Genomic DNA, 14,369 nt, shown 5'->3' on the forward strand with positions numbered 1-14,369 from the left:
AATTAGCTGGGAATACAGACATGTGCCACCACGCACAGCTAATTTTTGTATTTTTTGTAGTGATGGGGTTTCGCCATGTTGCCCAGGCTGGTCTCGAACTCTTGAACTCAAGCAATCCACCCACCTCAGCCCACAAAGTGCAGGGATTACAGGCAAGAGCCACCATGCCCAGCTGGAAGTTCATTCTTTATAAGAAAACTGAAAACAAAAGAGAGGTTCAGTAGTTTTGGTCTCTCTGTAATCCATAATGCCATTCTGTCTTCATACCTCCTTTTGTTGTCCTTGGCTTGTTTCCTCCCACCTAAAGCCCAACCGATTATTAGTTTCCTAATAATATTTTTACAGACTCAGTTTTATATACTTCCTGAGATATGCATCCTTAGAAGTACCATGTGGCATTGGGGAGACACTGCATCTAGGCTTAAACCTGCCACAGCTGGGTAACAATAAGCAAGCCTCGCACTTAGAAGGAATTCAGTAAATACTGGTTAAAAGAATGAATGACACTACTCAAGCAGAATAATACTCTTATCTACCATAAAATGGGGAAAATATGTTTGCAAGAGATATTTTGATCATCTTTTCTGCTATGTACAAGACAATGCCTATTAAGATTCCATGTGAATGGCAGTGCTTGTTAGTCCATTAGTAACAGAATTAGCCTTAACTCTGTAGTCAAACTGAACACGCAGGAGTCCTGTGGTAGCACAGTGAATTCCCAGGTGTGCTGCAGGGCACTTTTAATTGTTTTTAGGGAAAAACAGCAACATTTGTGAGATACCACACCAACTATATGCTTGAGTTAGTTCCAAGTTTCAACTTAGAATGATTAGATAGGGCTTAATTCTTTTCAGTGACACCTCTGTGAAACTGGTGTTTGGTGTTTAGTGTCTTCCAAAACAAGAACCACATAAAAAATCAGTGTGGAACAGGAAATGGATATGGTGGTGTCAGATCTGATTCCAAGGTTTCAGAAGCTGTGCAGTGTCCAACAGGCATACACACCCCATTAGGAAATGTGGTTATTTAAGAATGAAATATAAATAATTCTCTTTAAGTTTATGAGTATTATATTTTCAAATAGCTACCAAGTTGTTAAGATGTTAAATATTTATTGAGTTGTTTAGAGCTAACTACCTAATAAACAGAACTATAAGATATCTGTCTTGGCCAAGGAGCACTATGAAAAATTATGGAGATACTAAGGATGCCATGAATTGAAAGAGTTTGAGAACCTCTGTTAATCAGTTTAAAAACTCAATAGCTTTGTCACACTTTTCTAAATACAACCGCTTTCATTATTTTTAGATGAACACATTGAACCTGGAAAGTTTCATAATTTGCACCAGTTATCATGGTTTATTCCTTAAGGCTGTTCTTATGTCCCTTCTTCTTCTGGACCCATGCATTTTTCAAAGTTCCCAGTTGTTTATATTTTACACCATTCCAGGGATATATATGGTACGGGCAGAGGCTGTGCATGTGTGCACACTCTGTATATGAAGGCAAATCTAAGAAGTTCATTGACATTAAGTCAAATGCATGTAAGCAGGTACCCAACTACCTACCTACCTACCTAGTTAATATGGAGCAGATTTGCTGTATTGTTTAAAATCTACTTGATTTATCTTGAGAATAGTATTGCTTTTTTTTCTTGTGGATTTGTAAAATACTCATTTGCAGCTGTTTTTACAAATAAGATTGCTTTCAGATTATTTTATCCTGAGTAATTAAGTGTATCTTCTCTATAATAGAATTCTCAAATATTGCTAATTTCTACAATTAAAATATATTTTCTAATTCAACTAAGGAAGGATAAACCATAAATTATTTAAACTTGAGTATTAAACCAATAATATTAATATTAGATTTTTTAAAACTATGAATTAAAGAGACTGTGTTTGTTACGGTGTGCTCATTTGCTAGGAGGATATCATTGGCCACTCCTCGACAGCTTTATAAATCTTCCAATATGACTCAGCGCTGGCAAAGAAGGGAAATTTCAAACTTCGAATATTTGATGTTTCTTAATACTATTGCAGGTAAGATGCCTCATTCTTTATTAATATGTTTATGTGCATCAACATCATGGTATTGTGGCCTGATATAATACATTTTCTGTCTTTGGAATTCGAATGCAGCATTAGAGTAAATTTTGAAGTACTCACATTAAATTTTATCAGAAACTGTACAAGCTCATACCAAACTTTTCAATGCATTTATTGTTGAAGAGTCTTTTTCTTGCTCTCCTTCTGCTATTTCCTTTACTGGCAGCTTTGTCTGAAGGTTTATTAGAGTCAACAAACCATTGCCAGAGTGTCTGGAAATAATAATGGGAAAAGTAATTTCACTACTTTGTCATTCTCAGCGATAGCAGCTAGACAGGAGAATAACAACAGGATTCTGCCTAGTACAGATGTCACCTGGATTATGGCATGATCAGGTTACAGCATCTTTTTTCTTAAAATCTTCAAATAAAAATACAAAATCAGTTACGTTTTCTCAATTAAGAGTAACTGCCATCAACCTGGACAGTATCATGCTTGTAAATCAAAAGAAGGTAGTGGCTTTGTTTTCTGCTAAATCAGTGGTTGTCGGTGGTTGAATATGTCGATGAGATTTAAGTACTTCGTCTTTTTTCTTAAGTTAAGCTCCAAAAGCCCTTATTCAGGTTGAATTACAAACAGTTTACCAGGCTCTACTGAAAGTTTTTGCAATTAGGTGAATCTAAATAACCAGCATAAATAAATATGCTTACCATCATTATTGTTTTGTTATGAATGAATGCTCACACCTGTGTATTTAGAGCAGGGTTCATCTCTGAATCATTACTTAAAAAATGTAACTCTGTAATATTACTCTTTTTTAATCTATCATACATAAGTGTGAATATGGATACTATCGGTATATATTAAATAGGGGTAATATAGGTATGTGTTAAATAGATAAGAAAAATTGATTTGTCCCCAAAATGGAATAAAGCTGTTTGATATATTAAAATGCTTTTTCATTTTAATCCCAATACATGGGTATATATGTTCATATATGCATGCATTTATTCATATGCATACTATACACACATAATATGTATCTTGAACAAACCTGTTTACTCCCTCAGAGATAAAAAATGTGTTATACTATTTAATTACCACTTTAATTATCAATAGAATGAATTTAAGCATCCGAAATGTAAAGAACTTAATTTCATTAGCATGTTTAAGTAAATAGCATAGTGTCGCAGAAAGAACATGTCTTTCAACACCAAAGATAAGAGGAACAGAAGCCCAGATCCGCCAACTTTCTATCTTGGAACATAAGTTAAATTTTAACTTTTAGCTTTATTTTGGACTTTTAATCTTTTAGTAGCAATATTTAATAGGTTTACAAGTGATGTAATAACTGATATGTTTGGTCTTATATCATCTTGTTTTATACTGTTATTTTTTAATTTTTTCTTGCTTTTTATATTGTTTGTTCTCTGGCCATACGAATACTTTTTTCTCATTACTATAGTGATTTAAAATGTAAAAATCTTGTTATTAATTCTCCTAGAGATTTACATTTTAAAAGGTCTTATAAACTATATATTTCTTAATATGAACTGAAAAAATGAATTAACATTTTAAAATCATACCTAAGTAAGACAAAAACTTCAACTCAATTTTATTTCTCATTCATTGCTTATCTTTGTAAGTATAAATTACTAGCCAGAATCCAGATTATAATTAAGTTTATACTCTGGGGTCTATGTCTTTTTGCAAATTAAGACAGATTTCAAACTATTGAAATTATGTATTTGTGCAGTGTATTATTTTTAGCTATATGGATCCTCGCCTGATTTTTCAGGATGATGTTCTCTGTACATTCTTGTGTAATGTTTTTCATCTTCCCTGTATTAGGTTTTTATATTATCTGCTTTTGAGAGACCTATCAAGACCCAATATCAACCATTAGATGGACTTAATGATTTTATCACTTGGCTGTGCTAGCTAATTGGAGCTGTTGGATATAAAACTAGAGGGCAGGGTGATATACCTCACTTCCAGTTCAGTTTCCAATTTCACAGGCTTTCATATTAAATGGTTTTTCTATTCTAAAATGAGATTTTCTCCAGCCTCTGGATGGAATGTTTTCTAGTTCATTGTTTTAAAGGTCTCTTCTAGTCTCCATCCCTTCCCACTGCATTTTACTCATGTCAGGTCAGTTTCCCACAGTGTGGTACCACCCATAACTACCACCCACCTCATGCCTGTTACTTTCTGGGAGTCTCTTTCTTTGTCCAACTCTGGAAAGGTTGCTGTGTCTAACTCTGGATAGAGATAACATTGTCATCTCTTCTTAAAGTTGCACCTGAGCAGTTTAGAGCCTAATAGGCTTTCTTTGGGATGATCTTTGGTTTTCTGAGCCAGAGCATGCAGACTGTGAGGGGAATTTAAACGCGTCTTTCTACTCTTTTTTGAATCGTTGAAGTTTATTTATAACATAAATATTATATAGGCCACTGATTTTTTCAAAAATTACTGGGTACTTCCTTTGCATTATTATAACTAAACACTAAAGCCTGACTAATGTAAGCAATGGGATAAAAATGAAGAGTAGGGACTAGGAACACAGAACACTCACCGTCTAGATGAATAAGTGAAATACACATAAATAAGAGAGCATTTTAAGACAGTTGATATTAAATGCTGAATCATCGCTATAGTGAATGCTACAAGAGCTCAGCAGAGGGGAGGTATTTTAAAATGTGTTTGCGGAGAAAAAGAGAGAAGAGCTTCACAAATTTCTGCCAGTTGTATGTGTGTGGCATATTCAGTGGACAGGATTATCACACCTTGTCTGGAGCAGAGAATTAATGGAGCCTTAGGTAGAAGGGAATGCAATGTAGATTTTTAGGAAAATTAAACTGATAATTATGTATGGCATAAATCAAAATCGAGATTTCTTAACATTAGTGCTATAAGGAGAGTATTACAGTAGTAATAGTAAATCGTTACTGAATATTTACTGTGTACCACATACTCTATTTTACTCTGACTACAGAAGCAAATAAAGTATGGTTTCTGTCTTTGAAGAGATCAAAATATAGTGAGGAAACAGACATGTATACCAGTAATTCCACTAAGAAGTATAAGAAGGTATAAAATTGTCTACAATGTTATAATGTATAAAAAGTGTGATAATGGGAGTATATGCGAAGCCATTTGAGGTAGTCAAATCTAGAAGCCACTATTTATAACTAAGAGATGAGAAAAAGTTTCCCATAGGTGACATGTAAATTGGGAATTGAAATATGAGTAAGAATTCACTAGAAAGTTGTCAGAGGGCATTCCAAGGAGAAAATGTGAGGTGAAGATGTTGGATGAGAGTGGTGGCAGCAGGCATGGCAGAAAGAGAACAAATGATACTTTTGTACAATATCATTGTACAAATTAAGTTTCACTGTAATTTGCTCCAGTTCCATGGTTATCAATCTGTAGTCCTCTGACCAGCATTATTATCTTGGAGGCTTGTTAGAGATGCTGATCTACAGACTCCTCAAAGCTACTCAATCAGAAGCAGGCTCCTTTCAGCAAGCCCTCTACTTGGTTCTGATACAGGAAGTTTGAGCACAATTGCATTAGCCATTTAAGATCTGATTATCCAAACAAGATTTGCATATAAAACATTTAAAACCTACAAGAAAGCCCAGAATTAAGTGCCATTCAGTGTAATAAAAGTTTAGAGACGTGAGAGATTAATATGAAATAATCTACTTGAGGAAATCTTGGAAAAGATGAGCTTTTTTTTTTTTTTGAGAGAAGGAAAGAAAAAAAAATAAGTAAAGGAGAGGAAGAAAGAGGAAGAGAAAGAGGGAGAGTAAATGGAAATATTGCTTTATTTTGAAAAAAATTGGGTATTAATAATGGCCAATCAATGTTTCATTTAAACTAATGGGTAGGTGTGATGTGGTATTGACAAGAATGTATATTTTGTGTATTTGAAGTGGAGAGCTCTATAAATATTTATTAAGTTTACTTGTTCTAGATCTGAGTTCGAGTCCTTGATATCCTTATTAATTTTCTGTCTCATTGAATCTAAGTCTCCTATCTGGGTGTTAGGATCGTTAGCTCTTGTTGTATTGATCCTTTTACCACTATATCTTTGTTGCTTTAAAATCTATTTTATCCGATACAAGAATTGCAACTCCTGCTTTTTATTTATTTATTATTTATTTTTGCTCTCCATTTGGTTGGTAAATCTTTCTCCATCCCTTTGTTTTGAGTCTTTGTGTATCCTTGCATGTGAGACAGGTCTGGATGTAACATGCCGTTGGGTTTTGGCTGTGTCTTTTGATTGGGAATTCAGTCAATTTAAATTTAGGGTTACTGCCGTTTGATGTTGACTGGCTGTTTTATCCATTTGTTGGTGTAAATTCTTCTTTATGTTGGTGCTCTTTACTTTTTGGTGTATTTTTAGAAAGGCTAATACTGGTTGTTTCTTTCTGTGTGTAATGCTTCTTTCAGAAGCTCTTGTAAAGTAGGCCTGGTGGTAATAAAATCTCTGAGTTCTTGCTTGTTCATAAAAGATTTTATTTTTCCTTCAGTTGTGAAGCTTAGTTTGGCTGGATATGAAATTCTGGGCTGAAGGTTCTGTTCTTTGAGGATGTTGAATATTGGCCCCCACTCTCTTCTGGCCTGTAGAGTTTCTGCCGAGAGATCTGCTGTAAGTCTGATAGGCTTGCCTTTGTGGGTTATCCGACCTTTCTCTCTGGCTGCCCTTAGTATCCTCTCCTTCGTTTCAACCCTGGTGAATCTAACGATTATGTGCCTTGGGGTTGCTCTTCTTGAGGAATATCTTTGTGGTGTTCTCTGTATTACCTGGGGTTGAATGTTGACCTGCTTTGCTAGTTTAGGAAAATTTTCCTGAATAATATTCTGAAGGGTATTTTCCAGCTTGGATTCATTCTCTCCGTCGCATTCAGGTACACCTATCAAGCGTAAATTTGGTCTTTTCATGTAGTCCCACATTTCTTGGAGACTTTGCTCATTCCTTTTTATCCTTTTTTCTCTAATCTTTTCTTCACATTTTATTTCATTAAGTTGGACTTTGACCTCTGATATCCCTTCTTCTGCTTGAACAATTTGAGTGTTTAAACCTGTGCATACTTCTCAGAGTTCCTGTATTGTATTCTTCAGTTCCATTAATTCACTCATACTCCACTCTAAGTTGTCTATTCTCAATAGGATTTCATCAAGCCTTTTTTCAAAGTTCCTAGTTTCTTTACGTTGGGCTACAACATGGCCTTTTAACTCACCGAAGTTTGTTATTATCCATTCCTTGAAGAGTGATTCTGTCATCAGGAGGCGCTCATTCTCCATCAAGCCTTGTTCCATTGTTGATGTGGAACTGTGATCATCTTTAGAGGGAGAGGCGTTCTGACTTCGAGTATTCTCAGCTTTTTTACGCTGGTTTCTTCCCGTCATTGTAAATTTATCCTCCTGTCGTCTTTGAAATTACCAACTTTCAGATTAGGTCTCTTGAGTGGACGTCCAGGTTGTTAGTTCCCAGGGCCAGAGCAGCGGCGTTAAAACTGATGATGCTTTTCTGCCCAGGATTCTCCTGTCGGGCTTCCTTCTTGTTTCCATAGTAGGCGACTCTGCCTTCCCGGGGCTCCAAACCTCGGTCAGAAGGGGAACCGGTCCCGTTTACTCTGCGCCAAGCGCTGCCGCGTCGAGGTGCTGGCGGAACCGCTGCGCCGACCATGAGATTCACGCTGGCGACTCGTGTGTTTCCACCACTGGGGGATCTTCTGCTCCGTGAGCGACCAGACTTTGTCTGAAAGTGTGGCGTCCTCTAGTTCTCGGCGCCTTCCCTGAGAGCTGCAATCCCGGGATGTTAGCGATCGGCCATCTTGGATCGTTCTCCAGAAGATGAGCTTTAAATGAATTCTTCAAGGATTTTGTCAGATGTACATGACTATCCACGCAAAATAAACCTTAATAAGTAGAATGACAATTGAAAAAATATATGAATATGAATATCCTGAGGTACTCTCCCTGGATATATTCGTATTAATTTAATTCTTCCTTTGCCATTATCCTGAAATTTTAAATACAAGTGCCAGTTTAAACTGAGCACCAGCATTCAAGACATCGGTGATGGTTTTATTAGAGAAGCTTCACTGATGCCATGATTGAATACTTGTTAGTGCAGCTATTAGATTTTCCTGTTTTCCTGATTGGTGGACAGGGTGTATCCATGCATTTCTTCTCATCAAATCACCTTTCAGAGTTCTCTTAGGATCCTAAAATAAAGGATGCTCTAAAGATGTTAAGTTGTGCCAGTATCACTTTAATGAACATGGGTCCTAAAAATAATCACATTACTTTATAATGCTGTTTTAGGGAAACATTTATTGTTCAGGAAATGTTTATTTCAGTGGATTGATTGAAACTTAAGATTTATAATTTCTAGATAGGATATTAGTCTTCTTTTTGAAAAACTGTAGTTTCTTAGGTAATCTAAAGCCAAGAAATGGTTGGCTTATATTTTGTCGTAATGTTTTTTAAACATTAATTTGTGTTTGATGTCAAGATTTAGAAAAACTAAATAATAGTATTTTTATTACTTTTTCATTTGTTTCATTTTTCCTTTTGAAATAATTCCTTGTTAATAATAAAAACTCAGAAAAAAAATAGTAAATAATAGTTCATGACTGTTTAGTCATTTACAGTGTGCCAAACATTGTTCTATGGGCTTTGTATGTATGTGCTGATTTAATCCTCACAGTAGCCCCTTGAGTGAGGTTCTGTTCTTATTCCTGTTTTACAAAGAAATGAGGGAGAGAGTAGTTAAATAACTTACCCAAGTCATAGAGCTAATAAGTGACAAAGTTGGGATTCAAACCTAGACAGTTTAGCTCCAGAGTCTACATTGTACTCTTTCAGGATATTCATGGTACCACACAATTTCACCCCATCACCAACCTTAACTTATTAACTGCTTTTAACACCTAAATAATTATTTAAAACAATTTTCTCATTTTCTTTTACATTTCATCAAATTAACCCTTTGAGGTTTATTTACTGTCATAACTTTTGTGGTTACTGATATTCCAGCACTAGATCTGGACCTGGAATTATTATCTTTAATGTAGAAGGTAGCACTCTTCTCAGTTAAATTTTAGATCAAGAGAAACAGACTCTAAGACAGAGATTTGCTTGAGGATGTTTACAGGAAAAGGCCTTGGGATCAACATCTGTGGGGGAGTGAAGTAATCAGAGCTGGGCAGAAGGAGGATTCAGACTGCAGTGCAGTTGTGACAAAGGCTTCAGTAGATCCCATGGGGTCCCTGGGGCTAGGGTTAACCATTCAAAATTGTCTTGGCTTAAGGGAAGGGAGCCAGGCCTTCAATACCTCCACTCTGCAGTCATTGGATGCGGACTTCTGACTTCGGACTGGGGGCTTTCTTCTAATGATAGTGATTCTTGGACATAGCTGACCACCACCAGCCATCAATGCTCCCAGCATCCACCGTACTAGCAGTTCTCAGACTTCAGTGTATCCGAAGCAGGATTGCTAAAACACAGATCTTTGGGTCCCACCCCCATAAATTCTGATTCAATAGGCTTGGATTGAGCCTTAAAAATCTGCATTTCTAAGAAGTCCCCATTTGATGCTGATGCCATTGATCTAGGGACCACACTTTGAGAATGACTGCCCTGAATCTATATTCTTTAAAAGACCTACCTAAAAATAATTTCATTAATCTTCATATAGCACTGTCAGTATCATACATGTTAACCTTATGATAGGGTATCCTTAGCATTTTATGTGCATTTTATCTTCTCACTGAGAAAAAAAGTTGTGCTTGGTGAATACCCATGAAATTAAAGTTACCTAATATTTATTCTTTGTAAATATTTGTAGGATTTTGTGATCTATTATGTAAATTCACTAGAATTACTGGATGAGATATTCTTTAAAGCTCTTGGATTAAAAAGAAGTGTCACAGAATTGGAATCTGGTTGAGAAGGTGAAACAGCCTTTTCTGTCTTCACATGTTTAAAAATATAGGTCAATGTGACCTAATAAATTTCTTATTTTCTATAAATATTTTCCACAAATATTCTATAAATATTTCTAAGACTTAGCTTAAAACAGTACCGGACCCTACATTACTGGTTACTGTCTTACATGCTCAGATTTATCTTTTTTCCCAAAAATATTATTTTATTATGAAATATAAAGTACATTTTATGACCCATTTCTTAAGGTCTCTCATACTTGACCAATTTCACTTTTCTCCTTTTGTATTTCTAAGTAAGACTCTGGATTTCTTAATAAGACTCTGAATAAAACGCATGGGCTCAGTATCATGGTATTAATGAATTATGCAGACTTTTTATACCCTCCTGTGGTATGTGTACATATGCATAACTGCATATAAACAAACACACATTCTACTGTAAATAAGTTTCGTAAAGATACTTTACATAGTAAAAGAAGCTTGTCAAATATTCAGGAAACATATTTAAAAGACATCTAAAATTCCATAAATGTGTTCTTAGGCTTTGTTTTATTCTATTTATAAATTTAATGAATGTTCATTATAGAAAATTGGGAATATGAAAAAGGATAATTTTAAAAATTAAACCACTCAGAAGTCTAACCATAAATATCACAGTTGACATTTGGCTGATTTTTCTGTTTTTCTTTCTCTGTGTGTGGTGTATCATTGGGAACCTGTACTATATACAGGTTTGTTTTGTTTTCCATTTCACTTTCCAACCATTCTTTGAAGGCATGACTTGTAAAACTACATGAGTCTCCAAATAAGAAATATGGCATAAATTATTTAACCATTTTTGAAACACTTGGCTTTCTTTTTCAAACAACATTAAATTTTAGATGATTATGTAGCATAATCTTAGTGATACTTAGAGTCCTACTAAAAATGTGGTTTCAACCTCCAGTTCCCAGGTTGACCTGATTTCTGTTCGTGTTCTGAAAGATACAACCTATGCCTTATTTTACACCTTGTTAGATAATATCATGGAAAAGATGTTCAAATCTGGCGTTCTTGCATTTTAAGAAATTGGAGAGCGACTGCTAACATAGCTTTGTATAAATGATCCCCTGTTAGACTGGATAATTATTTGTAAGGGTTTTGAGTTGTTTTTCATATGATCAGCTAATAAATTCAGCATCACTTCTTCAACCCCAACCTTTTTCTCCTGTTTAGCATTTTCCACTTTTTTACTCTGTGATGAACAAGCCCTCCCTGGTTAATTATGTATATATTTAGCTACTGCATGTGTTGGGCTTATTATTGTCATCTAATTAGATGTAACTTGAACTGCTTGCTTCTAGAAAAATCATTAAAAATTCTTTCCTAATGACCTAGAGATGACAAAATGTCTGTAAAGTGTGAAGAAGCAGACAAGCACAGGAACATCGCTCTTAAAGAGTGTTAATCCAGATGCTGCAATCATCTAATTAAACAATATTTTGCTGTCATTAACATTTTCACCAAGGAATTGCAGTTATAATTTCTTTGTCAGCTGTCTCTAGATTACTTTACCTTCAAAACCAAAGTGCCATATAAAAACATTAAATTGGATGGTTTAATTAATAAGTTTTTTTAAATGAAGTAACATTTCTGAGATCTCATTTACTGTGTTTCACTTTTTTTATTTCAGTAGATTAGTGTCATAGGCTTTCAATATTTAATATTCATCTTCTGAGATAAATTCTTATAAGCATAGTTAGTAAAAGTGTATGTATATATATGTACATACAAACATACACACACATGCACACACACACACACACAAGTATACATATTTATTTGCCTCTGCTGGAAAAGGAAAGGACCCTACCAATTATAGCACCAGTGTATTTGCTAAATATCAACTATCCTAAAGAAAAAAACAAAATAATTAGTAAATAAATATCTACGTATGCCAGAACTTAACAAGTATTACTTTGGAAATACCTCACTTTTTGAATGATTTAATGAACAGTATTTTTTTTTCATTTCACAAAGGTGTTCAGTAAAATAATTAAAGGAGTAATGCTAATTCATGATTAAACCATATCAATGCAAAACCCCAAAATGCCACTTAACCATTCTTTTTTTTTCTGTGTGACTTTAAATACATTGTACATTTTTTAATTAAATCAAATATATATGACTGTCCATTTTGCAAGGCTTTTATGTGGAAATTTGTATTAAAAACAAGCATTGTTATATTTATGTATAAAGTTTATTAAATTTATTCAAATTAAAATGGTGCTGTCTCTACTAATTCAAAAATTACTAAAATTCCCTTAGCATTTATTTTTGAAGGACCTGTCAAAGATCATTGAAAGTGAATTACAAAAAAAAATACAGGACAGATGAATAGCCGTGAAGTATGGCTATTGGCATCAGTCAGTTCATGTATACGTGTATGTGCCTTTTTAAGTAATGCTCTTTTTCTTTGCATTTTTCCCCAAAATAGTATTATATCTTTTTTAACTTTTATTTTAGGTTCAGAGGTACACGTGCAGATTTGTGATGGGGTAAATTACATGTCACGGGTGTTTGATGTACAGATTACTTCGTCCCCCAGGTGATAAGCATAATACTCAATAGGCAGTTTTTGGTTTCCCACCTTCCTCCTTTCCTCTACCCTCAAGTAGTATATATTTCTTTCTTAGAAAATCATTTCTATTAAAAGGCTAGTGTCTTCAAATATGGTCTCTATTTGTATGCTGTTTGCATTTATACAGTACATTTAAATACTGTGTTATGTACATTGGTTTTTTATTTATTTTAACAGTTTTTCTTAATATATAAATTATAAAACTTTATCAGAAATTAACAATTATGGTCTGATTTTCATCTATCAATTGATGTATTTAAGTAATATATGTTTTATATAGATAGGTAGCTTAAGCATTATTCTATTTAAAAAATATGCATTGGAAGGCTTGCTTTTTATCAAAATCTACAGATTTTTTAATAGAACAGTTCCCCAGAAAATGGAAGAGCCCTAAACTCTGCAATGGACCATTTAGGATCCCAGAAATAGCTCTGTCTAGCCAATCTGTACTCTTTATATAAATACATACAAAAAATACTGAGAGTAATCAGGTGCCATAGGTTAGCATACATATGAACTGCCAGTAATAAATTTTCGAGTTTAGAATTTTACAAGTTTTATTTTACAATATTGGTACTGTTTTAGCAGATCATTGTCATGTACAAAAGACTTTAATATGGCTCCAAACTCTTGTTTAATCTTATCAGTATTATTCTTCACCACAGACCGTCAACACAAAGCAGGTTCATTGATTGGTTGAGCGACCTGGCTGCAGACATTTTCTTCTAGTTTAATGTACACATTCGCAGTATCATTCTCTCTCATATACACCTCTATGCCTTTGCATAATCCTCGTCTTCTAAACATAATGTTCTGCAGTCTTCCTTTACTTGGCTTATATTTGTTCGTCATTTGAAATTTGGGTCATCTTATTCCATTTTTATCACATGCATACACATTCTATCAACAAACATTTATTGGGCAGATGGGCAGATGGTATGTGCCAACACACAGAGATTTGAAAAAAAGAAAACAAACAATCCAGCCCTGACATTCATGAGTTTACAGACTAGTGGAGAGGCAGAGAAGTAAATAAACAGTGACATGTATTGGGCATAATAGAGCTCTGTATAAGAACTGTGGTGGGGCAACAGAGGGGAAGCCCTAACCTAACTGTGACCTCATCCCGGTAAATGCAAAGTGGAAGCAACATTCTGCCGCCATTACCCACATCTGTATACGTACCCACAGCAGTGTATACATTTAAAGCAATATGAGGTTTCGTTGTAAAATGCAGAGCTTCATCTAATAAACAGATAAAATAGTCATCAGTAAAATGTTCTCTAAGTGAATTAATTAACTTGGTTTGGTACTTATAATTGCAGATTTTGGTTCTTACTCAGATTGTAGTTTGCTTTTTTTTTTATTTCACAGTTATGTTTGCCAACTGTTGTAAGAGCACATATCATTTAATGTAATTTCCTGACGATGAACAAGATAATATCTGCATGTCTATGTTACTGTGACAGTATATGTGGTGTGTGCGACCGCGGCATACTGGATGAAAGTCATTTCACTAAGTACCAGTGAAATCGCTATTTTGTGTGAATTTTAATGGAAATTTAGAAAATTATGATAATCGGATATAACACAATTTTTATAAAAAATTATTTTGTTCAACAAAAGTTTTCTTTGGACCCTGTTTCTTTAATAGCCATTCTCTTTTTTTTTTTTTCTTTTTGAGACGGAGTTTCGCTCTTGTTACCCAGGCTGGAGTGCAATGGCGCAATCTCAGCT

At 34.5% G+C, this 14,369-nt stretch overlaps 1 protein-coding gene across 17 annotated transcripts in view; it reads left to right on the top strand.

Moving 5' to 3' along the window:
- The window catches only part of NBEA (neurobeachin), a 730,940-nt gene that overhangs the window by 611,455 nt on the left and 105,116 nt on the right, over window positions 1–14,369 (top strand). For all 17 annotated transcript variants that reach the window (XM_078375287.1, XM_078375291.1, XM_078375289.1 and 14 more), the window contains one exon: window positions 1,927–2,042. In XM_078375287.1, coding sequence (XP_078231413.1) covers window positions 1,927–2,042 — 116 coding nt within the window. The remainder of the gene's footprint in view (window positions 1–1,926; window positions 2,043–14,369) is intronic.

This window comes from Callithrix jacchus, chromosome 5 (genome assembly GCF_049354715.1).
Source record: "Callithrix jacchus isolate 240 chromosome 5, calJac240_pri, whole genome shotgun sequence".
Lineage (NCBI taxonomy): Eukaryota > Metazoa > Chordata > Mammalia > Primates > Cebidae > Callithrix > Callithrix jacchus.